Below are 26,748 nucleotides of genomic sequence, written 5' to 3'. Positions count from 1 at the left end.
AGTTGTACATTATTCTCTTTCCCTCCCTGACTAATTCACACTACTGAAGTTGATAATTTTGTGTCCTTGTTTCTCCAGGGAACACAAATGTGAACAAAGCACACCTAATGAAGTCAACTCCCTCATCTGATTCCTTCATGAAACCATCATGAGACTGTAACAGAGCAAGTGGAGCACAACCCACAACAGAGCAAGTGGAGCAGGTAGCCACTGTTGTGTCTCATTACTCTGCACCCTGTTACCAGGCAACAGGTCTTGCTCAGTCATTGCTTGGTGCCTCAGTGGGCCCCACCAACTATCAATGAGTGACCCGTTAGCTGTCCTGCTTGGTTACTGGCCAGCACCACAGTGGGCCCTGCCCACTGGTAACTGTCAATGAAGAACCACTGGGGAAGTGATTAAGACAAGGGTCAGTGGTGGTCATCAGGTGGAGAGTGAGGTAAGAGGCAGATTCAGGGCTTCTCCTGGAGGCCCTGCAGGTTACCCAGCCTTGGGCAGGTGGGTGAGCTGGAGGGCCCAGGGAATAGCCTGGGGACTATATTCTGCAGGGCTCCAGAGCCCTCACTAAGACCTTCCACTAGCCTTGGCCCAGGCCTTAAGGCCGCAGTGAACCTTTCCTCCATTCCTGTCTCTGTGACCTAATAGCAGTGGCCGTCTGCATGGGTCACAGTCTGTGAGACCTGGTCTCCTCCTTTGGGTGGCCTAAGGAGACTGAGGGCCAGTTGGGTTGGATGCTGGCTCCCTAAGGGATGACAGCTGGGAAGGATGTGGGAACATGGCCCTGAAGGAACTGCCAACTGAGATCTGCCTCCTCTTGGTCAGGACTGGGACCTTGAAGAGTGAAAGTTGTGCATTGGGACTTTGTCCATTTTGTTCAGAATAGAGAATAACATTCATCTGATAGAGAGGTACAGTAACACCATTACCTGACCATGACCAGACCTCAAGAACAAAGGCTCTGACACTGAGAAGTCTCCAACAACTAACCATGCCCATCCCTTACCTTTTGCTTTAACGGGATCTGCTGAAAGTTTGCAGTAACTCTGGGGTTCTTAGGGCATGAGCCACCCGTCTCCTTGTACGAATCTGTAATAAACCTTTCTCTGGTCCAAACTCTTAATGTTTAGTATTGATGAGCTTCACTGTACGTTGGGCACACGGACTTATGATTTTTGTAAAAAGACCATTGTGAAAGGCCTGTATTGAATGAATAAGATCAAAAGATTTCAAACCTCAAGTTTAAAGTCATAGATAGTAGTCTTTTCAAGAAAATTTAAATATTTAAATATACACTGGAGATAATGAACCATTTCCACACAAGTAAGTCCTTGTTCCCAGGATAACTGTGTCATGAGTTTTAATATATTTTGACTTTGAATTATTCTGCAGTATATAGTATCTCAGACGAATCTCAAAAAATTGAAGACTTAGTTATTCCCAGTATAGTTTCCTCTGAGGTGTGGTCCATTGGGAAAACTGGTTAAGAAATTTACCACATACTTTTTAAAATATTCTCCCCAATATGAATTATTTGGTGAGTCCTGAGAACACACTGTTTCTTAAAGGTATTTCCACAGTAAGTATATCTGTGTATTTTCTGTCCTGCATTAATTCTCTCATTATGCCAAAGGCATGGACATTTGAAGCTTTACAACATTCATTATAGTTGTAAGGGTGGTCTCAAATATAAATCCTCTGATGCTCCATAGTTTTCATCTTTGGGTAATAGGGAAACAGTGTCAGACTTTATATTTTTGGGCTCCAAAATCACTGCAGATGGTGACTGCAGCCATGAAATTAAAAGACACTTACTCCTTGGAAGAAAAGTTATGACCAACCTAGATAGCATATTCAAAAGCAGAGACATTACTTTGCCGACTAAGGTCCGTCTAGTCAAGGCTATAGTTTTCCCTGTGGTCATGTATGGAAGTGAGAGTTGGACTGTGAAGAAGGCTGAGTGCCAAAGAATTGATGCTTTTGAAGTGTGGTGTTGGAGAAGACTCTTGAGAGTCCCTTGGACTGCAAGGAGATCCAACCAGTCCATTCTGAAGGAGATCAACCCTGGGATTTCTTTGGAAGGAATGATGCTAAAGCTGAAACTCCAGTACTTTGGCCACCTGATGTGAAGAGTTGACTCATTGGAAAAGACTCTGATGCTGGGAGGGATTGGGGACAGGAGGAGAAAGGAACGACCGAGGATGAGATGGCTGGATGGCATCACGGACTCGATGGACGTGAGTCTGAGTGAACTCCAGGAGATGGTGATGAACAGGGAGGCCTGGCGTGCTGCGATTCATGGGGTCGCAAAGAGTCAGACACGACTGAGCGACTGAACTGAACTGAACTGGTGTTGCACCCTTTTTTTCCCATAGAGTCCGGTTGTTTTTAAACATGGCTGTTCATTAGAAATACATCTGGAGCTTTGGAGAAAAAAAGCTATACCTGGACATTTGTATTTTTCAAAAAATTCCAAGATAATTCTGGTATGCATCTGGATTTTAAAAAGTGATTACAGGTTTTTCCATTAAATCGCAATTTTGGTGATATAGAATTCTATTATTTTCTGTTGACCAATCATGATAGAATGGTATTAAGTGAATAACAGTTACATAATCACAATAGTAAAAGATGTTTATCAGTTTTCACAATCAATAGCCATCCAAGATTCATAGATAATTATAACCGCAAGCCATAAAAGGAACATGATTAACCTAACAATATAAAATAATTACCTACAATTTGGGGGATTAAGGAGAGTGATGTGGTAAGCCAAAGTGCATACATGCACGTCTTTATTGCTCCAGCCAGTCTGTCTTTTGGTTGGTACATTTAATCCATTTACATTTAAGGTAATTATTGATATGTATTACCATTTTCTTAATTGTTTGGGGTTTATTTTGTGTAGGTCTTTTCTTTCTCCTGTGTTTCCTTCCTAGAGAAGTTCCTTTAACATCTGTTGTAAAAGTGGTCTGGTGATGCTGAATTCTCTTAACCTTTGCTTGCCTGGAAAGTTTTTGCTTTCTCCATCATATCTCATTGAGTCTTGCTGGTTAGAGTATTCTTGGTTTGTAGGTTCTTCCTTTCCATCACTTTAAATATATAGTGCCATTCCCTTCTGGCTTGTATAGTTTCTGTTGAGAAATCAAGTTTTTAACCTTATGGGAGTTCCCATTTATGTTGCCATTTTTCCCTTGTTGCTTTTCATATTTTATCTTTGTTTTAATTTTTGTCAGTTTGATTACTGTGTGTCTCAGTGTGTTCCTCCTTAGATTTATCTTGCCTGGGACTCTGCACTTCCTGGACTTAGTTGACTATATCCTTTCCCATGTTAGGGAAGTTTTCAGCTATTATCTCTTCAAATATTTTCTCTGGTCCTTTCTCTATCTCTCTTCTTCTGGGAACCCATATCATGCAAATGTTAATGCATTTAGTGTTGTCCCAGAGGTCTCTTAGGCTTTTTTTTTTTTTTTTTCATTCCTTTCCCCCCTATATTCTGTTCTGCAGAAATGATTTCCACCATTCTGTCTTCCAGGTCATTTATCCGTTCTTCTGCCTCAGTTACTCTGCTATTGATTCTTTCTACTGTATTGTTCATCTCTGTTGGTTTATTCTTTAGTTCTTCTAGGTCTTTGGCAAACATTTTTTTTGCATCTTCTCCATTCTATTCTGAGATTCTGGATCATCTTCATGATTTTGAATCATGAATAATCTGGAAGGTTGCCTATCTCCACTTCATTTAGTTGTTTTTTGGGGTTTTATCTTGTCCCTTCATCTGTGATATAACTCTTCTTTTTCATCCTAATTAACTTAGAGTAATGTGGCTTTTGTTCTAGCTGCTGTGGAATTGTGGTTCTTCTTATTTCTTCTATATGCCCTCTGGTAGATGAGGCTAAAAGGCTTATGTAAGATTCTTGATGGGAGAGACTGGGTGGGAAAAACTGGGTCCTACTCTGGTGGGCAGGGGATCACCAAGTAAAACTTAAATCCAACTATCTGCTGATGGGTGGGTGGGGCTGTGCTCCCTCCCTGTTGGTTGTTTGGCCTGAGGTGACCCAGCTCTGGGGTTTATGGTCAGGTTAATGGCGACCTCCAAGAGGACTAACACCAAGGAGGACCTTCCCAGGCTGCTGCTATCAGTGCCCCTGCCCCCATGGAGAGCCATTTCTGACCCATGCCTCCAGAGAAGACCCTCCAACACCAGCAGGTAGGTCTGGTTCAGTCTCCTGTGGGGTCACTGCTCCTTTCCCTTGGGTCTTGGTGCATGCCAAGATTTTATTTGTGCCCTACAAGAGTGGAATCTGTTTTGAACTGTGGAAGTTCTATAATCAAATCCCGCTGGCCTTCAAAGTCAGATTCCCTGGGTATTCCCAGTTCCTTTGTTAGATCCCCAGGCTGTGAAGCCTGAGGTGGGGCTCAGAACTTTCCCTACAGTGGGAGAACTTCTTTGGCATTATTGTTCTCCAGTTTGTATGTTGCCCACCCAGCCAGTATGGGATTTGATTTTATAGTGTTTGCACCCCTCCTACCATCTTGTGGCTTCTTGGTCTTTGGACCAATGTCCTCTTGTTGATGATTGTTCAACAGCTAGTTGTGATTTTGGTGCTCTTGCATAAGATGAACACTTGTCTTTCTACCCCATCATCTTGAACCATAACTAGCATGCACATTATTTTTTTGTGGCTTCTCTCAAGGATGTATCGTGTAAAGTTTAGTGATTTCTCTCCAATATACTCTGTTGTTGCACAATATTTGAATTCAAGGGAAAGTCTTTACCATGTTTATCGTATTTTGAAGGTGTCAACTCTATATCTTCCCCCAATGTTTGCTATATGGGTAAAATCCTTACCACACACTACACTTGTGTGCTTTAACTCCAGAATACAGATCCCTTTATTTAGTGAAAAGTGAGCAATAATTTGAAACGTTGCCACATTCATTACATTTGTTTTGTATGGACTACTCGGTGAACCCAGAGTTTAAGGCAATAGCTAAAAGCCTTGCAAAACGCAGTACATCTGCAAGCCTGTACGGATTATGGATTATCTGATGATTAGGGAGGTGTAAACCCTGAACAAAAGTTTTCCCACACTCGTGGAACTGGTAAGGTTTCTCTCCGGAATGAATTCTTTGGTGAATCCTGAGGTAGGACTATTGTCTAAAGGCTGTACCATACTCAGTACATTGGTATGGTTTCTCTACAGTATGAATCCTCTCATGAAGCCGAAGGTGTGAACACCTGCTAAAAGCCTTGCCACATTCATTGTTTGTAAAGTTTCTTTCCAGTATGGGTCACCTGGTGTTTACTGAGGCTTCAAAGGCTAAAGGATTTGCCACACTACACTTACGTTTCTAAGATCTATCTCCAGCATGAATTCTTTGGTGAATAGTGATGTCAGACCATTGCTGAAAGGCCTTGTCACATTCAGTACACTTGTATGGTTTCTTTACAGTATGAATCCTCTCATGATACCTAAGATGCGAAAGCTTGATATAAGCCTTGCTACATTCATTACACTTGTATGGCCTCTCTCCAGTATGAATCCTCTCATGATGCCTAAGATATGAAGGCTTAATAAAAGCTTTGCCACATTCATTACATTTGTAAGACTTCTCTCCAGTATGAATTACCTGATGGTAAGTTAGGCTTGAACGATCACTAAAGGCTTTGCCACACTCATTACATTTGTAAGGTTTTTCCCCTGTATGAGTTCTCCAATGACCTGCAAGATGTGAATTCCGACTGAAGACCTTGTCACAGACCTCACATTTATATGGTTTCTCTCCAGTATGGATGATTTGATGTCTAGTGAGGTGTGAACTCCGAGTAAAGGATTTGCCGCACTCGCTACATTTGAAAGGTTTCTCTCCAGCATGGATTCTTTGGTGAATTTTGATATCAGACCATTGCCTGAAGCCCTTGCCACATTCAGTACACTTGTATGGCTTCTCTCCAGTATGAATTCTCTCATGAAGCCTAAGGTGTGAACTTTTGATGAACGTCTTGCCACATTCATTACATGGGTAAGACTTCCCTCTAGTATGGACTACCTGATGGTTGATTAGGCTTGAACGCAAAATAAAGGCTTTGTCGCATGCATCACATTTGTAGGGCTGCCCTCGAGTATGAATTCTTTGATGTTTTAGAAGCTTGGAATTACGGGAAAAAGCCTTGTTACATTTACTACAATGGTAACGCTTCTCTCCAGTATGGATTACTTGATGGCTCCTGAGGCTTGAACACACCCTAAAGGCTTTGCCACACACATTACATTTGTATGGTTTCTCTCCAGTATGAATTCTTTGATGAGTTTCAAGGTTTGATTTTCTATTAAAAACCTTGCCACACTCATTACATTTGTAAGGTTTCTCTCCAGTATGAATTCTCCGATGAGTTGCAAGGTTCGAACTCTGACTGAAGTCCTTGCCACATGTATCACATTTGTATGGCCTGTCTCTTGTATGGACTACCCGATGTTTAGTGAGATGTGAGACATGAGTAAAGGTTTTGTCACAGTCATTACACCTGTAAGGTTTTTCCCTATGTGCTTTACGGTCTTTTGTCAGTATTGAAGAATGGATAAAATCATTCCCATACATGTTAGAAATGTTGGTTTGAACACTCAGAGGAATTCTTTGGAGAGCTGAAATTGAGGAACTATTGTTGATAACCTTCTCAACTTGATTACATTCAAAAATTTTCCTTTCCATTTGAAATATCTGCAATTCATCCTGAAAGCTTAATGCAAGTTTATTTTCAATTGCATTGTTTCCTGCATTGCTTCTACCACATTGATTTTTTCTATCGGTGAGCTTTTCATTATGGGTTACAAGCACTCCTTTGTAATTTCTTTCATCATCTCTCCACTGACACTCAAACTCAAGCATATTGCCTCGGATTTCCCTTAAGTAGAAATCTTTGACTCCAGGGCTTTCATGTCTTCCTGAAATCACTGTTTGGAATGTATCTGTTGAGTTAGTGTTCTCCTTTGGTTGTAAGTTCTTGATAATATGTATGGGAGAGATATCTACAAAATACAAAAAATCATAGGTATGTTATTAATTATAACTCATAAGTAAATATTTTATGTTGAAAACATATTATACCAAAAATAACATTTACACTGAATGTAGTTATGAAACTTCCCAACCATGATCTTCAAATTTTGAGAAACATTAAAGAAATAGGATTCTTTAATAAAGACAGTATGTTCACATAAAATTCAAACTGATTTTAGGGTAGCCTCATTTCAAACAGTGTATGACAAAACCACTCAGTTTGTGTAAACTTAAGTTAGCTCTTAAAAAATGGCTAATCTCATGACCATGAACCCAAAGCATATAAATACTGACTGTAACTGAAGAGAAACATATCAGACATATTTTCCACATACTTATTATACATAATCTACATACAGTATCTACATCATTACTGTATATAAATTAATACTTAAAATAAGTAATATAATGGTAAATAATCCAAAACAAGCTTATCTAACAAATAACCTAAATAAACGGCAGTTTAGAATTGCAAAACAAATACAGCACTGAGAAAATAAAGAATTTACTAAGGATATTTAAAAAATGAAATATTTTCCTGAATTATATGTTATAAAAGCATCAATATCCATGAAAAACAGGCATTTTATAACATTAACAAGTAAATGTCAATTATATTGCATAATATGTTCTGAAAGACCATCAACTGTAAATCACAATAAAAATTAATAAACACACTATTCTAGTAACCCTTTCTATTCTAGTAAAGTAACCCTTTACTATTGCAGTAAAATAACCAGTAATAAGTAACCATGTTGTACATTATATTCTATGGAATTCTAAACACTCTTCCTTAAGAATAAAGAAGAGAATTTTACCCTGGAAAGGGCACACAATATGAAAACTGTAAAAGGTATTGACATAACTGACTTCTAAAATATTAGGTGGGGAAAATATATAACATTATGGGAAAGACTGGAAAAGGAAAAGGCAACCCACTCCAGTATTCTTGCCTGGAGAATCCCATGGATGGAGGAGCCAGGTAGGCTGCAGTCCATGGGGTCGCAAAGAGTCGGACACGACTGAGCAACTTCACATTCACATGGGAAAAATGGAAGGCAAAAGGAGAAGGGGGTGGCAGAAGATGAGATGGTTAGATATCATCACTGACTCAGTGGACATGAATTTGAGCAAACTCCGGAAGATATGAAAGACAGAGGAAGCTGGCATGGGGTCGCAAAGAGTTGGACATGACTTTGTGAATGAACAACAAAGGAACAGAAACTGAAGAAAGAAGTCGAAAGTCACATGATTTCATGATTGCCATTATATAATAACCAAGCAGAGCAATTTCTTGTCTATGCAGTGCCCTTTAATTCTCCAGCTTATTGTCCCCAGATACGTAGTATGAAGTGTGTGCTTAAAATATATATTAACTAAGGTCACAGACTGCATTGTTGAGGACAAACTGCAAAATAAAAGCATATAAAATATAATGCACACAAAGGGATATGGCATAACAAAACATGACAAAGTAGATATATATCATTAAACAACAGTAACAGAGTTTTTCTATAAAATGTGCAATATTATTATATCTAAGCTATCTATCAGTACTTATTTGTTTTAAAAGTCTGAGGTAAACTACCATTATTTTTCAAATGAGGGCACAAGACTTAGAAGGCTATGTACACAACCCCAAATTACAAAGAAAGTGAAAGAAGCAGGAGCTTGATGCTTGGAGTCCCTGGTGGTCTAGTGTTTAGGATTTGGCACTGTCACTGCTATGGCCTGGGTTTGATCCCTGGTCAGGGGACTGAGTTCCCACAAGTTCTGAGGTGTGGCAAAAATAAAAAAATTTTTAAATGAAAAATAAGTAAAAAAGACTCTTTTCAATATGCATGTACCCCTATGTTCACAGCAGCGCTATTTATAATAGCCAAACATGCAAACAATCTAAATGACCATCAACAGATGAATGGATAAAGATGTTGTGTGTCTACACATAAATACACACACACACTGGAATATTACTCATCCATAAAAAAAGAATGAAATAGTACCATTTGCAGCACCATGGATGGACCTAGAGATTATCATACTAAGCAAAATAAGTCAGAAGGAGAAAGACAAACATCATATGATACCACTTGTATGTCCAATCTGAAATGCAGCACAAATGAACTTATCTATGAACAGAAACAGACTCACAGACATATAGAAGAGACTTCTGGTGGCCAAGTGTGCATGCACAGGGACAGGTTGGGAGTTTGCAAATAGCAGATGCAAGCTATTATACATAGGACAGATAAACAACAAGGTCCTACTGTACAGCACAGGGAATTATATTCAATAACCTGTGATAAAAACAATAAAAAAAAGAATGTATACGTATGTATTACTGAGTTACCTTGCTTTACATCAGAAGACAATACAACATTGTATATCAATTATACTTCAATTAAAAAAAAAATCTCGGGGTGGGGGGGTAATTTTCTGTCACCAAATAACCCTACTCCATAGGGAGAGTCCCTAGAAGTTGTCTATCCTTTAAAAGTGTTATTATCACAGCAAAAAATATATAGGATAAAATCTCAGATCCTAGGAATGTGTATTTCAAAGGCAATCATCAGAGGCAACTTAAGACAATAGGCAACTAGGAAAAGTCTACATTCCCAGACCAGGTAGAGCAGTGGAAGAGTGATGAAAATACAAGACAGGAGGGGGGATTCTGCAGGATCTTGAGATGTGTGCTCTCCTCACAGACATTGAGTTAAGAATCTCAAAGGCTGACATATGCTCCCCATGTAGGATCTAGGATCAAAGAGAAGATCTGTCTACTGTCTTTACAGTTCTCCTAAGTAACAATCCCAGAAGGAAGGGCTGAAGGATCTGAACAGGCAGATGGGGCTTGAGACAGCTCCATGCAGGTTCTGGGGTAAGAGATGGAATCAGAGAGCACCAGTGGTTTCCTACCTCCTTGACTACATCTTCCTAGAACAACGAGTAGGGATGGAACTAGGACAGCGTGGTGCTAAAGAGCAGTTCAGCTCTTACTTGCAGGGACCAAGAACTGAGCAGCCAATGAAAGCACACACAGAAGTGGAGACGCAGGGGCAAGAGACCCTTCTGAAAGGGCCCATCCCACGTTCTTCAAAGTCAAGTGACAAAGCTGAAAGGAGTCAAATGACAGGCTGTTGTAGATCATACAAAGACCTTGCCTTTGTCTCTGTAGGAGCTGTGGCACCACTGGAGGACAAGATACATTTTACATACTAAAGAACAGAGTGAAACAATGGGGAGAACAACAATTTCCTCTGAGAGTTTACCAAAAAATAAGTTCTTTTCCCACAGAACTCTACCACTCGGGGAAAGATTCCCTGAAACTATTAATGGTGCAGTTTCTTCTCTGTTCATCTGAGATCTGACCTGTGTCTACACCTGGTACTTTCCACCCCTCTAGTGGTTTTTTTCCTTTCTTTCTTTTTTAATTTTTATTTTTTGCTATTTTCACTTCCCTCTCCAGGGTCCAGTGCTCTCTTTTCTTTACTCCAAAATGGACATAAGAATATTCAGGTCAGAAATAGAAATTATTGCTAATTGCAAGAAAGAAACATCACATGCTATGTGTTTCCAGAACCCCAGCTCTTTGTTCAGCTGAAGAGTGAGGACAATATGAAGTGGTTGTGGAAAACACTTCAATGCACAGCTTGCCTCCTTCTGAATGCACAGGGGAATCACTTCTTAGCCTTTTGGCTAAGATCAAGTGAATGCACAGGGAAGAGTGTAATATGCAGACATCTTGCTTGTAGTAAAAAGGTAAGTGGGACTTCCCTGGCGGCTCAGTGGTTAAGAATCTGCCTGCCAGTGCAGGGGTCACAGGTTCAATTCTTCATTCGGGAAGATCCCACATGCCGCAGAACAACCAAGCCCGTGCACCACAACTGTGGGGCCCCTGCACCCTAGAGCCCGCCTACCACAGCAAGAGAAGTCACCACAATGAGAAGCCCGAGCACCGCAACTGGTGAGTAGCCCCTGATCACAGCAACTAAGAAAGACCCAGCACAGCCAAAAAATAATAAATAAAATTTTCAAAACAGGGAAGTGTAGGTTTTAAGTTTGCTACAGGCTTTATGCACTTTTAAGCTCTGGACCCACCCTCGAGGTATCATAACATGGGCAGATCAAATGAGGAAAGGGCAATTTCAAAGTCCTCATGCCACATTATGAGGCTTTGGCCTCTGATTCAATAGGGCTTCGAGCTCAGCCAAGCAAGGTAGGGGCTCCCAAAAGGCAAGCGAAGGAAAATGTAAAGATACCCAAGGACAGATCCCAACTTGAGAGGGAAGTGATCCTTACCCACAGAGAGCAGGTTCCTGTAGGTCTCCAGCATCACGTCCCAGTACAAAGTCCTCTGTGCAGGGGCCAGGCATTCCCACTCCTCAGGAGTGAATTCGATGGCCACATCCTCAATGGTCAGCTGCTGCTGAAATGAAAACACATATCATTAATGGGGTCATAAGGAGAGTTCTTATCTTCATACAAAATGAGAAGAAGATTGATTCAGTTGAACTGTATATTCTGACAGATTCATGTAAAGGTATTTAGAGCAAATTATGCATCTCTAATTGCTTTCCCATAGGAGATTACAACGGCCTCCAAATCAATGTGGATTTCTCATTTTTCTGTATGACACGTGAAATACACAAACAGAAATTCAACACTGGGTCATCTATACAAAGGTGTTAAAGAAAGCTCAGAATCTAAAAACTGTGATGATGATTAACAGCAATGACTAAAAGTATTTGAACACTTCCTGTATGTTATGAATTACTCTAGTAGTAGTAGTGGGAGTAGTAGCAGTCGTTTCTGACTCTTTTGTGATCCCATGGACTGTAGCCCGCCAGGCTCCTCTGTCCATGGGATTCTCCAGATAAGAATACTGGAGTGGGTTGCCATTTCCTTCTCCAGAGGATCTTCCCAACCCAAGGATCAAACACGGGTCTGCAGTATTGCAGGCAGATTCTTTACCATCTGAGCTACCATGGAAGCATTACTTTAGATGCTTTTCATGAATTAACTTGTTGTCAGTGTAGTAACTCATCAGAGAAAGATCCGTTTCCATTTTACAGAGTAGAAAACTGAGTCACAGATGGAATCTAAGGGTACGTATCAGTGACTGAGAGAAGGTCCTGGGTGAGTGTGAATGAACAGGAATCAAGCAGGCTACTTCTTGAGTCAGAGATTAGCAACTGCAAAGAAGGAAGGAGAATAGCAGAGACTAACACAACATTGCAAAGTAGCTCTATGCCAAAAAAAAAAAAAAAAAAATTAATTAAAAAAGAAAAGAAAGGAGAAACAGAATAATCAACCAAGAATATAAGTTCACCTGAGAAAGAGCCATTCCAGACTCTTCCTTCTTTCACCTTCCTCCTCTTCTGGGCTTCCTCAGGCAACATGAGTCTTCAGAGGTCTATCCTTAAAATTGAAAACATGCTGTTTAATGTTTAGAGTCAACACACCCCCTTCCTGAGCCCCAACCACACACACAGGGAAGCCCTCACCATGAGGAACAGACAGTCCCCTGTGGCCACTGTCTCAGGAGGGACGCAGGACAGTCAACTCCCGCACAGAGTCCAACACAGGACTTTCCCACACTTTCCCTCGGATCACACTCCCCTCCTGGTGAGGCCTCATGCACACAGCAGCAGGGGGCACCTCCGCTCACACCATGATCCCCTTCAGGTCACACAGCAGGCCCTGGTCCAGCCCCACTCAGGGCAAAGCAGCCTTACCCTCAGCCCAGATCTCATCCCTCAGGATGGAAGGACTTAAGAGTCCTGATGCTCAATGCCAGATGCACCAGTTCAGTTCAGTTCAGTTCGGTCGCTCAGTCGTGTCCGACTCTTTGCGACTCCATGAATCGCAGCACGCCAGGCCTCCCTGTTCATCACCAACTCCCAGAGTTCACTCAGACTCACGTCCATCGAGTCAGTGATGCCATCCAGCCATCTCATCCTCTGACGCCCCCTTCTCCTCCTGCCCCCAATCCCTCCCAGCATCAGAGTCTTTTCCAATGAGTCAACTCTTCGCATCAGGTGGCCAAAGTACTGGAGTTTCAGCTTTAGCATCATTCCTTCCAAAGAAATCCCAGGGTTGATCTCCTTCAGAATGGACTGGTTGGATCTTGCAGTCCAAGGGCCTCTCAAGAGTATTCTCCAACACCACAGTTCAAAAGCATCAATTCTTCGGTGCTCAGCCTTCTTCATAGTCCAACTCTCACATCCATACATGACTACTGGAAAAACCATAGCCTTAACTAGACGGACCTTAGTTGGCAAAGTAATGTCTCTGCTTTTGAATATGCTATCTAGGTTGGTCATAACTTTTCTTCCAAGGAGTAAGCGTCTTTTAATTTCATGGCCGCAATCACCATCTGCAGTGATTCTGGAGCCCCCCAAAATAAAGTCTGACACTGTTTCCACTGTTTTCCCATCTATTTCCCGTGAAGTGATGGGACCGGATGCCATGATCTTCATTTTCTGAATGTTGAGCTTTAAGCCAACTTTTTCACTCTCCCCTTTCACTTACATCAAGGGGCTTTTTAGTTCCTCTTCACTTTCTGCCAGAAGGATGGTGTCATCTGCATATCTGAGCTTATTGATATTTCTCCCGACAATCTTGATTCCAGCTTGTTTCTTCTAGTCCAGCATTTCTCATGATGTACTCTGCATATAAGTTAAATAAGCAGGATGACAATATACAGCCGTGACGTACCAAGGCCCCTTAAATACCATTGAGGCTGAGCCCCACTAGGACTTTTCGAAGGGGAATCTCTGGTCAGGGCACAAATGTATTTGTAAAATGCCTCATGGATGTAATGTGTAGCCTGGATGTGCACCACTCAGTGGAGGCAAGCACAGCATACTTTGTACCTTTTTCTTTTAAAGTTTTACTGAGGTATAATTGACAAATAAATATCTTGCATATTTAAGACATACAATGTGACATTCGAAATATGTATATACACATATATTGTGAAATAACTACCAAAATCAACTTCTGCATTTTCCTCCAAATAGCTGGAAAAATCCTCCTACACGTTAATGCATGAATTACTCAGCTCACAAAAACTAAGTATGCCCACAGCCCAGGGTCATTCTCCCCTTCAGAGACAACCATATTCTGCCTATGGAATGTGTATTTCTCTCAATAAACCTGCTTTATCATTCTTGGGGTTCTCGAGGCGAAAATACTGGAGTCTGCCATTCCCTTCTGTAGTGGACCACGTTTCATGAGCACTCTTCACCAAGACCCGGGCATCTTAGGCAGCCCGGCACAGCATGGCTCACTCTACTATGTCTCCCTCTTAAATTCTTTCCTGCAGGAAGCCAGGAACCCTTACTTGGAGACCTATCACAAGATTTCCCCTGGGACATGATCATTCTCTCGTACCCCCATTCTTCTGCAACAGTATATCGTGGCATTTAATAGTAGAGGAAAATGTAGCTAATTGAGAACACTGTATTTTAAAGAGGAAAGAACTGAGTGTATAAAAAGGTGTGGGGTGTATGTGAGTGCCCATCTTTGTGTTTCAGAGAGACAATGCCACCATGTTGATCAAAGTAACTTTCGAGAAGTAAAAATACATGATGCCACACAGCCCTGACCCAGACAGTGGAGCTGGCAACCGGGGCACAATTTTAGGGCCAGCAACAGCCAGAGGCAAGTTTCAGACTATTCGCAGTCAATTATTAAGGACAGAGCACAGGCCCTGAGGTCGACAGTTGAGGCAGTTAGAGGAGATCTCTTCCCTTTGCTCCAGGAGCTCAATGGAGAAGAAACAGGGTCTTTGAGAAAAAAAGATGGGAGAGGCGGAGGTAGACTTTTGAGGAGCTCCATAGGAAAGGTATGGAGCAAACACACAGGGAATGTGAGGGAACAGAGGAATCTGAAGCAAGACCAGTCAGTTCAGGGGCGTGTTTTTCTCCAGCTGTGATGAATCACACAGGGACAAGGTAGAGCTGGTATGATGGGGGTGTCGGGAGAGCAGTGGGTGTTGGGGAGAATCCACGTCCACACACCAGGGCTTCGCTTTGGGGCATTTGACTTGCATGACTGTAAGTGATAAGGTGGGTTTGTCTCCATTTTGGGGGAGTGGGGGTGAGGCGCTGCACCAGGCAGCATGCAAGATGTTAGTTTCCTGATGAGGGATCAAACCTGTGCCCCTGAAGTGGAAGCACTGAGTCCTAACCACAGGGAAGTCCCAGGAAGTACAAAGTCTTATAGACTCTTAAACACTAAAACACTCTGCAGAGCCAGGGAAGTCCCTGTTTCCATCACTTATGGAATATTACTCAGTCATTTAAAAAAAATGCTATTTGCAGCAACATAGATGGACCTAGAGATTCTCACACTGAGTGAAGTAAGTCAGACAGAGAAAGACAAATATTGTATGATATCAATCATATACGGAATCTAAAAAAAAAAAAGGCTACAAATTAACTTATCTACACAACTGAAATAGTTACAGATGTAAAAAATAAGCTTATAATTATCAAAGGGTAAGAGGGGGAGGGATAAACCAGGAGATTGGGACTGACACATACAGACTACTATATATAAAATAGATAACTAATTAAGCCTTAACTGTGTAGCACAGGGAATTAAACTCAGTCCTCTGCTATGACCTACATGGGAAAAGAATCTAAAAGAGTGGATGTATGTGTTTGACAATTTACTTTGCTAAACACCTGAAACTAATGCAACAATGAAAATCAACCATACCCCAATAAATATTAAAAAACCAGCCTCCGTTGTGGCTCAGGTGATAAAGAATCCATGTGCAATGCAGGAGACCAGGGTTTGATCCCTCAGTTGGGAAGATCCCCTGGAGGAGAGCATGGCACCCCACTCCAGTATTCTTGCCTGAAGAATTCCACAGACAGAGGAGCCTGGAGGGCTACCGTCCACATGGTTGCAAAGAGTTGGACATGACTAAGCAACTAAGCACACACACACAGAAATTAAAAATATGGTACTCTTTATGTAGTGAATAAGTGAATGAGATGGACACAAAGTTACACTAGTTTCCACTCTGCCATCGTCTTCACATTGGGGGACTGACGTGGGCAGGGGACCTTTGCCCTGGAGGAGTGAAGACAGGCCAAACAGGAACAGCTGAGGACGGTGGAGCCAAGGGTCCTCCATTTAGAGGTGCAAAGGTCATGTGCAAGTCCAACTAGGATGGCAGTGAGCTCATCCCAGCAGTAGCTGCTTGAGGCTGAGCAGACCCAGTCTGGCAATAGAGAGTCGAAAACTGGGACTTCCCTGGCAGTCCAGTGGTTAGGACTCATCAGCTTTCACTGCTGTGGGACCGGGTTCAGTCCCTGGTAGGGGAACTAAGGAGCCCACAAGCTGTGCAGTCAAACATAATATAAAACAATCCACAGAAAAAGGAGGAGGCTCTTGGCTGCCTTGACACTTAATCGGGAAAAAGGTTCCTGGAATCTAAGGTTTCTCACTCTGCATTGATATTGTCTGTGTGCTTAGTCGTGTCTGACTCTTACGACCCCATAGACTGTAGCCTACCAGGCTCCTCTGTCCATGGGATTCTCCAGGTCAGAATATCGGAGTGGGTTGCCATTTCCTTCTCCAGGAGATCTTCCTGACCCAGGAATTGAAACCAGGTCTCCAGTATTGCAGGCAGACTCTTTTACCGACTGAGCTACATTGATGTTAGCTGAAGAAAAATCACAGCCTGAAATGCTGACTTGACTGGCTTCATTGGGATTGTGCAAACCAACAGTGAGAAGAATGAGAGGGTAACAGGCAGGAAGGCCAGGAGTCTCCAAGTGGAGGAAATAGCCTGCAAATGTCAGACATTTTTATCTCCCTTAAGTGGCAGGAAGAAACAATTTAGCGATATATTTTTTTCCTTCTCTATACAAATTTAAAAGGAGGTTTCTCTTAAAATTCTGTGTTGCCATAATGACACCTGGTTTCACTTGAAGTTAACCATTGCCTTTTTCTTATGGAAATGTTTATCTTAAGCTATGCTAATGTACTATGCATTTACCCCAAACTCTTTTAAGTCGGTTCCGCCTTTTGGGCTCAGAACCCACCTGATAAACCAGTATGTAATACTCTGATATCTTTCCTCTAATCTACGTAAACGACACTATTTGTATGGTGCTCTGCCCTTCTTCAAGATTCAAGTTAATCCTTTTATGGCCCAAGATGAACCATTTGGAGCCAAGATTATGCCAAAATACATGTTATGGGTGAGGGGCCTGGTGCCATTCCAAGTTTTGAGACATTCCTTTCTTTCATTAACAGACTGCTGGTGACTATATAACATCCAGCTAAAGACTAACAGGGGGGTACTCTTTCTGCCCCCTTCTGATGCCTATGTCAGAAGCTTTCTCTATCTTAAAACTTTGTTATACAAAAGCTCTGAGCGATCAAGCCTCGTCTCTGGCCCCGGATTGAATTCTTCTCCTCCGGGGGCCAAGAATCCCGGCGTCATAATTCAACAACCTTTCAAGAACAGCAGGGAAGTGGGTGTCTGATAGAACAGTGGAGGAGAAGCTGAGGCCGCCAGGGCACAAAGAGAGAAAACACTTTACTTTCTCAGGTCATCTACTGGGGACATCACCATGAGTGCCATTCTAGAGAAGACAATGAAGACATGTGCACAGAGGGTGAGTGGGTGTTGAGTAGAAAGACAAGATCCTTTCTCTAAATGGGGCCCTGATACCTCACCCCCTTCTATTGGGCTAGCTGCCGAGCACTGGTGAGTAGGAACAGAGCTTTTCCTTCACCTCTTTCCTGAGCTTTCCTGCTATCGCCAGGGCTCTAAGTTCCCAAACACTGTCCACCTTCCTGTTTCCTCCCCAGAACACAGCAGCCCTCCTTCTCAAAGAAATACGCTTGTCCCACATTTAGTTTAAAACACCTTGCCCCTCCGCACCACAGCTTCCTTATGACTGTACTGTGTGTGTGTGAGTTCCGGGACGGGCAGGCGGAGGCAGCAGAGTGACCACCACTGGTCTGGCAGTAAGACAAAAGCAGCCGGGTCTTCCCAAGGCTGACGTCTCTCCGCTGTGACTGCCCCTGATCAGCTGAACAATCTTTCCCCGAGTCATGAGTTCTCACAGCCCTTCTCCCGTTGGTCCTATCCCCAGCAGGCCCTCGATGATAACTCTCTGCCATGTGAGTCTTAACACCTATCATTTCCCTTCTGGACTCAAACAAACCTATAGTCTTCCCTGGGGTCTGACACACTCCCCAGAAACAGCAGAGCCATCCCCTTACCTGCTACACAACCCCATCAAACACTCCAAGGCCCCATGACTCATGCATTCACGATGGAATGATTACTCATGAAGACCACTAGACGTGACACCACGTTTTCATTCACAGTGACCCCAGTCTGAGCACTGTCACCTCCAAAATCTACTAACAAAACAGAGCTTTGGCCCGTGATGCCAATGAGACCTCAGCGTCTTCCCAGGAAACATTCCAAATTCTCCTTTGTGTCTTTCAAAATGCACCTGAAACTTTGCTGCAACTTTGCCCAAATATCCCAAAATACCAAAGATAACCCACAAAATGGCCTCGGAGATGTTCTCTGTAACTACACAATGGGTTGCACAATGATTTCTGCCCCCCACAAAGACCCCACACTTCGCTGGTGGCTCAGTGGTAAAGAAGTCACCTGCCAATGCAAGGGACGTAGGTTCGATCCCTGGGTCGGGAAGATCCCCTGACGAAGGATATAGCAACCCACACCAGTATTTTTGTCTGGGAAATCCCATGGACAGAGGAGCCTGGTGGGCTACAGTCTATGGGGTCACAAGAGTCAGATATGAGTTAGGGACTAAACCAGCACCAAAAGACCCCACAAAATCCACAGTGTGGAGTGAGTGCTGTGGGGCACCTCTTGAATCCACCCCCTGTCCCAAGGCAGCCATCCTCCTGCTCCAAGAGCTTCCTGTGGGCTCCTCTCAGGCTTTGGTTAACAATACAGGATAACATTCCTTTTCCTAATTCTACTTCCTCATTCCTTTTCAGGTGTGATCATGGCTTTTATGAAACCCATGCCTGAAAATCTCAACCTCAAAAAACAAAACCAACAACTCAGTCTCAGCTTCTGCGTCCCAGGGAACCTGAGAAAAGACACTATGGCACCAAGCCCGATCCATACAGCCCCATAGCTCCCTGTGAATCCATGTCTAGATGCTCCAGCCAGAACTAAGATGCCCCTTTCCAAAAGTTCCACACAACCCTTGAACCCCAAGCCATGCATGGGACAGGCGCTCATACAGCTCACTGGGCTCCTCTAGAGGCCCACACTTGCTGCCATATCCCTCCTGCAAACCCCTAAAGTCTTTCCTCCACTTTTGTGCAGGTCTTGACATTTCCTCCAGGCTTCCCAGGTGGCACTAGTGGTAACAAATCTGCCTGCCAATGCCAGAGATGCAAGAGATGTGGGTTCGATCCCTGGGTGGGGAAGATCCCTTGGAGAACAAAAAGGCAACCCACTCCAGTATTCTTGCCTGGAAAATTCCATGGACAGAGGAGCCTGGTGGGCTACAGCCCGTGGGGCTGCAAAAGAATCGGACATGACTGAATGACTGAGTACACACACATACCTCAGGTGCGTACGAACAAATCAGGCTAAAACAAACCCATATGCAGAGGCATTGCAATAGGAGTGGACAGTGCTGCAAACAGTGGGACACTGGGCATTCAGTATGGAGATCAAGAAGCGGGCCCTCCCTGGAAAAGGAGGCCCTCACCAGCAATTGGGGACATGATGGATTCTAGTTTTAAAGGTGTTTGAGGATTGGCTGGATTGTGTTTGGTGAGGCTGTCACTGAGAGAGAGAGAGAAAGACAGCCCCGCTCTCACTGTCTCCTGTCCTCCCCACTCAGAGAAAACTGCAAGGTACCCCAGCTCCAAGGCAGGGCCCTCCTTCATGCCCATCCCCATACTCCTAAGCTTCTCTGCATCCTTAGCAAAGTATAGTCAGTATCCCTGACTCTGAGCAAATGAACTGCTGTAAGGCAAGGCTCCTGTTTAAGATGGCAGCTCACCCCAGAAGCACACAATTTGGAAGACCTGGGCGCTATAGTGGTGCAGAGACACAGTGGAATGAACACGGGACACCTTAGCACACTGCATGGGGGACACTGGTTCTGTAGGGCTAAGCCTCAGAGCATATAATTTTGCTCTTATTTTGAGTAAATAAGTAGTCATAGCAGGTTTAGTTCAAGTTGAAATTTCCAGAAAAAATATGGGAACTAACCTCATCACCTGCCCAAGCTCCTCGTTCTTCCCTGAGGAGTATTCCATCCAATTACAGTCCTCAGCATCTAAATCTTCCCAAAGGAAAGTGTCACAGGTGTCCTGGAAAGAAGACAGAGACCAGGCACCCTCCAATGGAGGGGAAACAGGAAAGACCCAAAATAATCGATGAAAAACATTTCTGATAGAGGAGACCAATGTGGGAGCAATAAAACCTGGGTCATGGGACAGAGAATGGCAGGTGAAGGGAACTTCAGAAGATGAGCAGGAGAAGGTGGGGAGACAACTCTGGCCAAGACCTGAGGAGGAGAAAGGGCCAGAGCAGCGATGCTTTAGAGACAAAGGGTTAAGCAGGAGGTGAGATCTGAGACAGAAAAGGTGTTGATGTTTGGGAGCAGAGAAAAGGCGAATGTGACCAGGTCAGAGGGAACTGTGAGAAAAGGGTCAGCTCCCAGGATGCGACTGGAGACATCTGCTCAGGAGCTCATGGCTCATGTTGTAGTAGATTATGTGAAACCAAAGAAAACGGAGTATCAGACTAACTAGGTAAAATCAGCTTCCAACACTTAAAATAAAAGACCATGGACATCTTTACCCAGTATCCATTGGGAGACAGTCTAAAATTCTTTACTAGTTACCGAAGAATATTTCCAATATATAAAAGAAGAAAGTCACAGGCTTTCTCTAAACCAGAAACAAATTTAAAAGGAAAACAATTTGTAATTAAAAAAAAACCCAAAACCCTACAAAGGGACATCCATGGTGGTCCAGTGGCTAAGACTTGGAGTTCCCAATTCAGGGAGCCTGGATTCAAACCCTGGTGGGGGAATTAGATCTCATGTGCTGCAACTAAGAGTTTACATACCGCAACGAAGACCAGGCACAACCAAATACACACACACACACACACACACACATCCTACACACATGTATATATCCTACACAAATTTGTATATATATATATACACATATATATACAGGACCTTATATATAAGACCTTATATATATGTGTGTGTGTGTGTGTGTGTGTGTGTGTGTATATACGTATATATACAGGTGTGTATATATATGTATACACTACACTCTGTGGGGTCGCTGGGTCCTGGTGTGCACAAGGTTTGGTTTGAGCTCTCCAAGCGTCTCTGGCAGGTATGGTGTTTGATTTTAAATGTGATTTCGCCCCTCCTACTGTCTTGCTGGGGCTTCTCCTTTGCCCTTGGATGTGCAGTATTTCTTTTTGGTGGGATCTAACATTCTCCTGTCGATGGCTGTTCAGCAGTGAGCTGTAATTTTGGAGTTCTCAAAAGAGAAGATGAGTACACGTCCTTTTACTCTGCCATCTTTAAGCAGTTTTGCATAGGAACCTTGAATGTTAGGTCCATGAATCAAGGTAAATTGGAAGTGGTCAAACAGGATACGGCAAGACATTTTAGGAATCAGTGAACTCAAATGGACTGGAACAGGCAAATTTAATTCAGATGACCATTATATCTACTACTGTGGGCAAGATTCCCTTAGAAGAAATGAAGTAGCCCTCATGGTCAACAAAAGAATCCAAAATGCAGTACTTGGGTACAGTATAAAAAAATGACAGAATGACCTTGGTTCGTTTGCAAGGCAAACCATTCAATATCACAGTAACTTAAGTCTATGCCCCAATCAGTAATGCTGAAGAAACTAAAGTTGAACGGTTCTATGAAGATCTACAAGACCTTTTAGAACTAACACCCAAAAACTATATTCTTTTCATCATAGGGGACTGAAATGCAAAAGTAGGAAGTCAAGAGATACCTGGAGTAACAGGCAAATTTGGCCTTGGAGTACAGAAGGATGCAGAGCAAAGGCTAACAGAGTTTTGCCAAGACAACACACGGGTCATGGCAAACACTCTCTTCCAGCAACACAAGAGAAGACTCTACATATGGACATCACCAGATGGTCAACACCGAAATCAGATTGATTATATTCTCTGCAGCCAAAGATGGAGAAGCTCTACACAGTCAGCAAAAACAAGACCAGGAGCTGACTGTGGCTCAGATCATGAACTCCTTATTGCCAAATTCAGACTCAAATTGAAGAAAGTGGGGAAAACCACTAGACCATTCAGGTATGATCTAAATTAAATCCCTTATGATTATACAGTGGAAGTGACAAATAGATTCAAGGGACTGATAGAGTGCCTGAAGAACTATGGATGGAGGTTCCTGACATTGTACAGGAGGCAGTGTTCAAGACCACTCCCAAGAAAAAGAAATGCACAAAGGCAAAATGGTTGTCTGAGGAGGCCTTACAAATAGCTGTGAAAAGAAGAGAAGCTAAATGAAAAGGAGAAAAAGAAAGATATACTCATCTGAATGCAGAGTTCCAAAGAATAGCAAGGATACATAGAAAGCTTTCCTCAGTGATCAATGCAAAGAAACAGAGGAAACAATAGAATGGGAAAGACTAGAGATCTCTTCAAGAAAATTAGAGATATCAAGGGAACATTTCATGCAAAGATGGGCACAATAAAGGACAGAAATGGTATGAACCTAACAGAAGCAGAAGATATTAAGAAGAGGTGGCAAGAATACAGAAAAACTATACAAAAAGATCTTCATGACCCAGATAATCATGATGGTGTGATCACCACCTAGAGCCAGACATCCTAGAATATGAAGTCAAGTGGACTTCAAAAGCATCACTATGAACAAAGCTAGTGGAGGTGATGGAATTCCAGTTGAACTATTTCAAATCCTAAAAGATGATGTTGTGAAAGTGCTGCACTCAATATGCCAGCAAATTTGGGAAACTCAGCAGTGGCCACAGGACTGGAAAAGGTCAGTTTTCATTCCAATCCCAAAGAAAGGCAATGCCAAAGAAAGTTCAAAACCATACAATTGCACTCATCTCACATGCTGGCAAAGTAATGCTCAAAATTCTCCAAGCCAGGCTTCAACAGTATGTGAACTGTGAACTTTCAGATTTTCAAGCTGGTTTTAGAAAAGGCAGAGGAACCAGAGGTCAAACTACCAACATCCTTTGGGTCATTGACAAAGCAAGAGAATACCAGAAAAATATCTACTTCTGCTTTATTGATTATGCCAAAGCCTCTGACAGTGTAGATAACAACAAACTGTGGAAAATTCTTAAAGAGATGGGAACACCAGATCACCTCACCTGCCTCCTGAGAAACCTGTATGCAGGTCAAGAAACAAGTTAGAACTGGACATGGAACAACAGACTGGTTCCAAATTGCAAAAGGAGTACGTCAAGGCTGTATATTGTCACCCTACTTATTTAACTTATATGCAGAGTACAGCATGAGAAATGCTAGCCTATATGAAGCACAAACCGGAATCAAGATTGCCAGGAGAAATATCAATAACCTCAGATACACAGATGACACCACCCTTATGGCAGAAAGCGAAGAAGAACTCAAGAGCCTCTTGATGAAAGTGAAAGAGGAGAGTGAAAAAGTTGGCTTAAAGTTCAACATTAAAAAACGAACATCATGGCATCCAGTCCCATCACTTCATGGCAAATAGATGGGGAAACAATGGAAACAGTAACAGACTTTTTATTTTGGGGGGGCTCCAAAATCACTGTAGATGGTGACTGCAACCATGAAATTAAAAGATGCTTGCTCCCTGGAAGAAAAGCTATGACCAACCTAGACAGCATATTAAAATGCAGAGATATTACTTTGCCAACAAAGGTCCATCTAGTCAAAGCTATGGTTTTTCCAGTAGTCATGTATGGATGTGACAGTTGGATTATAAAGAAAGCTGAGCACAGAAGAATTAATGCTTTTGAACTGTGATGTTGGAGAAAACTCTTTAGAGTGTCTTGGACTGCAAGGAAATCCAACCAGTCAATTTTAAAGGAAATCAGTCCTGAATATTCACTGGAAGGACTGATGCTGAAGCTGAAACTCCAATACTTTGGCCACCTGATGCGAAGAACTGACTCATTAAAAAGATTCTGATGCTGGGAAAGATTGAAGGCAGGAGGAGAAGGGGACAACAGAGGATGAGATGGTTGGATGGAATCACCGATTTGATGGACATTAGTCTGAGCAAGCTCCAGGAGCTGGTGACAGACAGGGAAGCCTGGCGTGCTGCAGTCCATGGAGTCGCAAAGAGTCGGATTGACTGAGTGACTGAACTGAACTGATAGCCTATGTATATAGCCTACACCATTATATACACACATACATATATAGCCTACACAATTATATATATTACATATATATATATCCTACACAATTCTGGTGTCAAAGTCAGAAAATATTATGAATATAAATTTAGAAAATCACATGAGTTGATTACAGGATGCCCAGCAATTTCAGCAAAGCAATTCAGAAATTATTTATAGGAAAGTAGAAATTGAATGATAAGATTTAGTTCAAGCTACAAAAAGAACAATGAAAAAAATTACCAGAAAAAGGAGTTGTAATTTTCCTTTAAATAGGCACCATGAAGTGACAATTTTCTCTTGCTCCAAACACACACACACACCCTATTCCATGTCTCTGGTTGAACGATTGCAAATGAAAGTTATCTTCTGATAAAAATAAATATAAAACAACACAAGCATTAGAGAGTAGAATTTTGCAATTCTCATCATCTATTCCAACTTTTAAATTTATTAGACTACAAAGTCATGATACCACAACAATAGTTTATACCCATTTATATCCAAATTCATATCCAACTGACTCACATGGGTCCAGGTCACTCCTCTTTCTTCACTAATACGCGTTCCCCTCTGTCATTCTGTTTATCTCCTTATTTCTTTTTTTCCTCTCTCTCTCTCTGTCTTTTTGTTCCCCCTCTGCTCTGGGCTGTTACTGCCCTTCTATTTCTCCTCTCACACCAGCCCTGCCCACTCTGCCACTCAGTACTTCTCTGTTGCTTTTTTTCTCCAACCTGACTGTCCTAAATCTCCAAGTATTAATATTTCTGCCTCTTTCTTCTCCCATCTGAGCTTCCTCTCCTCTCCCTCCCTCTTATCCCTGTGACATTCCCCTCGACCCCCTCCACAACCACCCCCCCCACCCCGCCCCGCCTCGCATCCTTGGGGGTAGATTTTCGTTCAGGTCTCCTTCTGTTCCAGCACCACCAAGGCTCCAAGTCTCACCCTCTCGCCTGCCCCATCAGAATGATGCGCTTCACCACTCTTTCCCCGCTGCTACCGCTGAGCAAGGGCCCCTCTCCTATTCTGCTCACCTTCATTTCTCCGGAGATCCTGCTTTTCTCTAAACTTCTCTCCTTTCCCCACCCGCTACCTTCAAGGCTTATTCTCTTTCATGAAGGTGTCTCTTCCAAGTGCCTCACCGATCCTCTTCATTGCCATCGCTTCTCCCTCATGCTTTTCTTAACTTTCTTTTTCTCTCGGAGTAGCTGTCTCTGCTTCTCCTGAACCCTCCTCGCCCACTATTTACAGGGATGGCGACTGAATAAGAAGCACCCTCTTCCGCAAGAGCCTGTTTTCCAGAGGGTGGAATTTGGAACCGAAGACCATGGGTGTCACATGGCTGACCCAGGTCACCTCTGCCAACACGGGTTTAGAGGAGAGGTCACTATGAAGGGAACGCCTGCGGGGCAGAAGGACCGGCCTGAGGAGACTCGAGGACAGCGGGGCTGGGAGGGTGGGGGGTCTCAAGACGGGGAGAGGACGCGGCCTCTCCGAGAGTGGGGTGGCCGGAGCTGACCTCAGGGGCCGAGAGGGCGAGGCTAGAGGCGGTAGTGCGAGTAAATCCACCTCATGGGAGAGAATTTTATGCGGTGCAGGAGGGGAGAGGGGTCAGTGAGGTCAGTGAAAGGTTGTAAGCTGGAAAGGGGTGCGAAAGGCAGCGTCTAAGCGGACCGAAGACAGGAACCGGCTCCAGAGCGACTTTAAACCGAAAGGTAAGTACCTGGGGAGACGCCTGAATTTGCTTCGGGGTGGTGGGGCGGGCGCGGAAATTCATGATCTGTAGCGACCCTGAGACCCCGGATACAGAAGAAAGGAAACTGCGAGGCTCAGATTTGACTAAAAAGACAGAAACTCACGCTGCGCAGCGAGACCTTTGCTCTCAGCTTTCAGCTTCCGGGTGTGTGAGAAGCTGAAAACGCTGAGCGGCCTAGAGGGCGGGGCCTAGACGGGGCGAGGCCGTAAGGGGGCGGGTCGTGGAGAGAATCGGGCCTGCGTGGGGACCCCAAGCGCGGAGGGCGGGGCTTGCATGAGGACCTTGGGTTGGGAGGCGGGGCCTCGGGGCGCGGTGGGCGGGGCCAGCGGCGGGTAATCATTGATAGGCCAAAGAATGGAATTTTGGACAATCTGGCTTTTCCCCATGTAAACAAGGGACCAAGCGGGAGTCTTAAATCAGTGATAATGGGGAAGGGTGGGTCTTGACAGTAAGCCATTTCCTGGAACTTGAAATCTTTAACCTTTGCTATTTTCCACAATTAGAGGGTC

The 26,748-nt window shown here is 43.2% G+C and overlaps 1 protein-coding gene across 27 annotated transcripts; it reads right to left on the bottom strand.

Annotated features, from left to right (window-relative positions):
* Nucleotides 1-2,613: 2,613 nt before the first annotated feature.
* LOC138419164 (zinc finger protein 160-like) lies at nt 2,614-26,421 on the bottom strand. 27 transcript variants are annotated; one of them, XM_069551503.1, is made up of 7 exons: nt 26,207-26,390; nt 24,727-24,852; nt 20,309-20,409; nt 13,588-13,724; nt 12,386-12,474; nt 11,356-11,482; nt 2,614-7,025 (listed from the first exon to the last, which is right to left on the bottom strand). In XM_069551503.1, the coding sequence occupies exons 5-7, from the start codon at nt 12,398-12,400 to the stop codon at nt 5,350-5,352; spliced, it is 1,818 nt and encodes a 605-aa protein (XP_069407604.1). In that variant the 5' UTR covers nt 12,401-12,474; nt 13,588-13,724; nt 20,309-20,409; nt 24,727-24,852; nt 26,207-26,390; the 3' UTR covers nt 2,614-5,349. The 27 variants fall into 27 exon arrangements, with proteins under 27 accessions (XP_069407604.1, XP_069407624.1, XP_069407618.1 ...); XM_069551523.1 differs by having other exon boundaries at nt 11,356-11,479; nt 26,343-26,390; XM_069551517.1 differs by having other exon boundaries at nt 11,356-11,479; nt 12,792-13,724; nt 26,343-26,389.
* Nucleotides 26,422-26,748: the final 327 nt, after the last annotated feature.

The sequence above is a fragment of the Ovis canadensis genome, chromosome 14 (genome assembly GCF_042477335.2).
Source record: "Ovis canadensis isolate MfBH-ARS-UI-01 breed Bighorn chromosome 14, ARS-UI_OviCan_v2, whole genome shotgun sequence".
NCBI classification, from domain to species: domain Eukaryota; kingdom Metazoa; phylum Chordata; class Mammalia; order Artiodactyla; family Bovidae; genus Ovis; species Ovis canadensis.
This window is presented reverse-complemented; position numbering and strand designations above follow the sequence as displayed.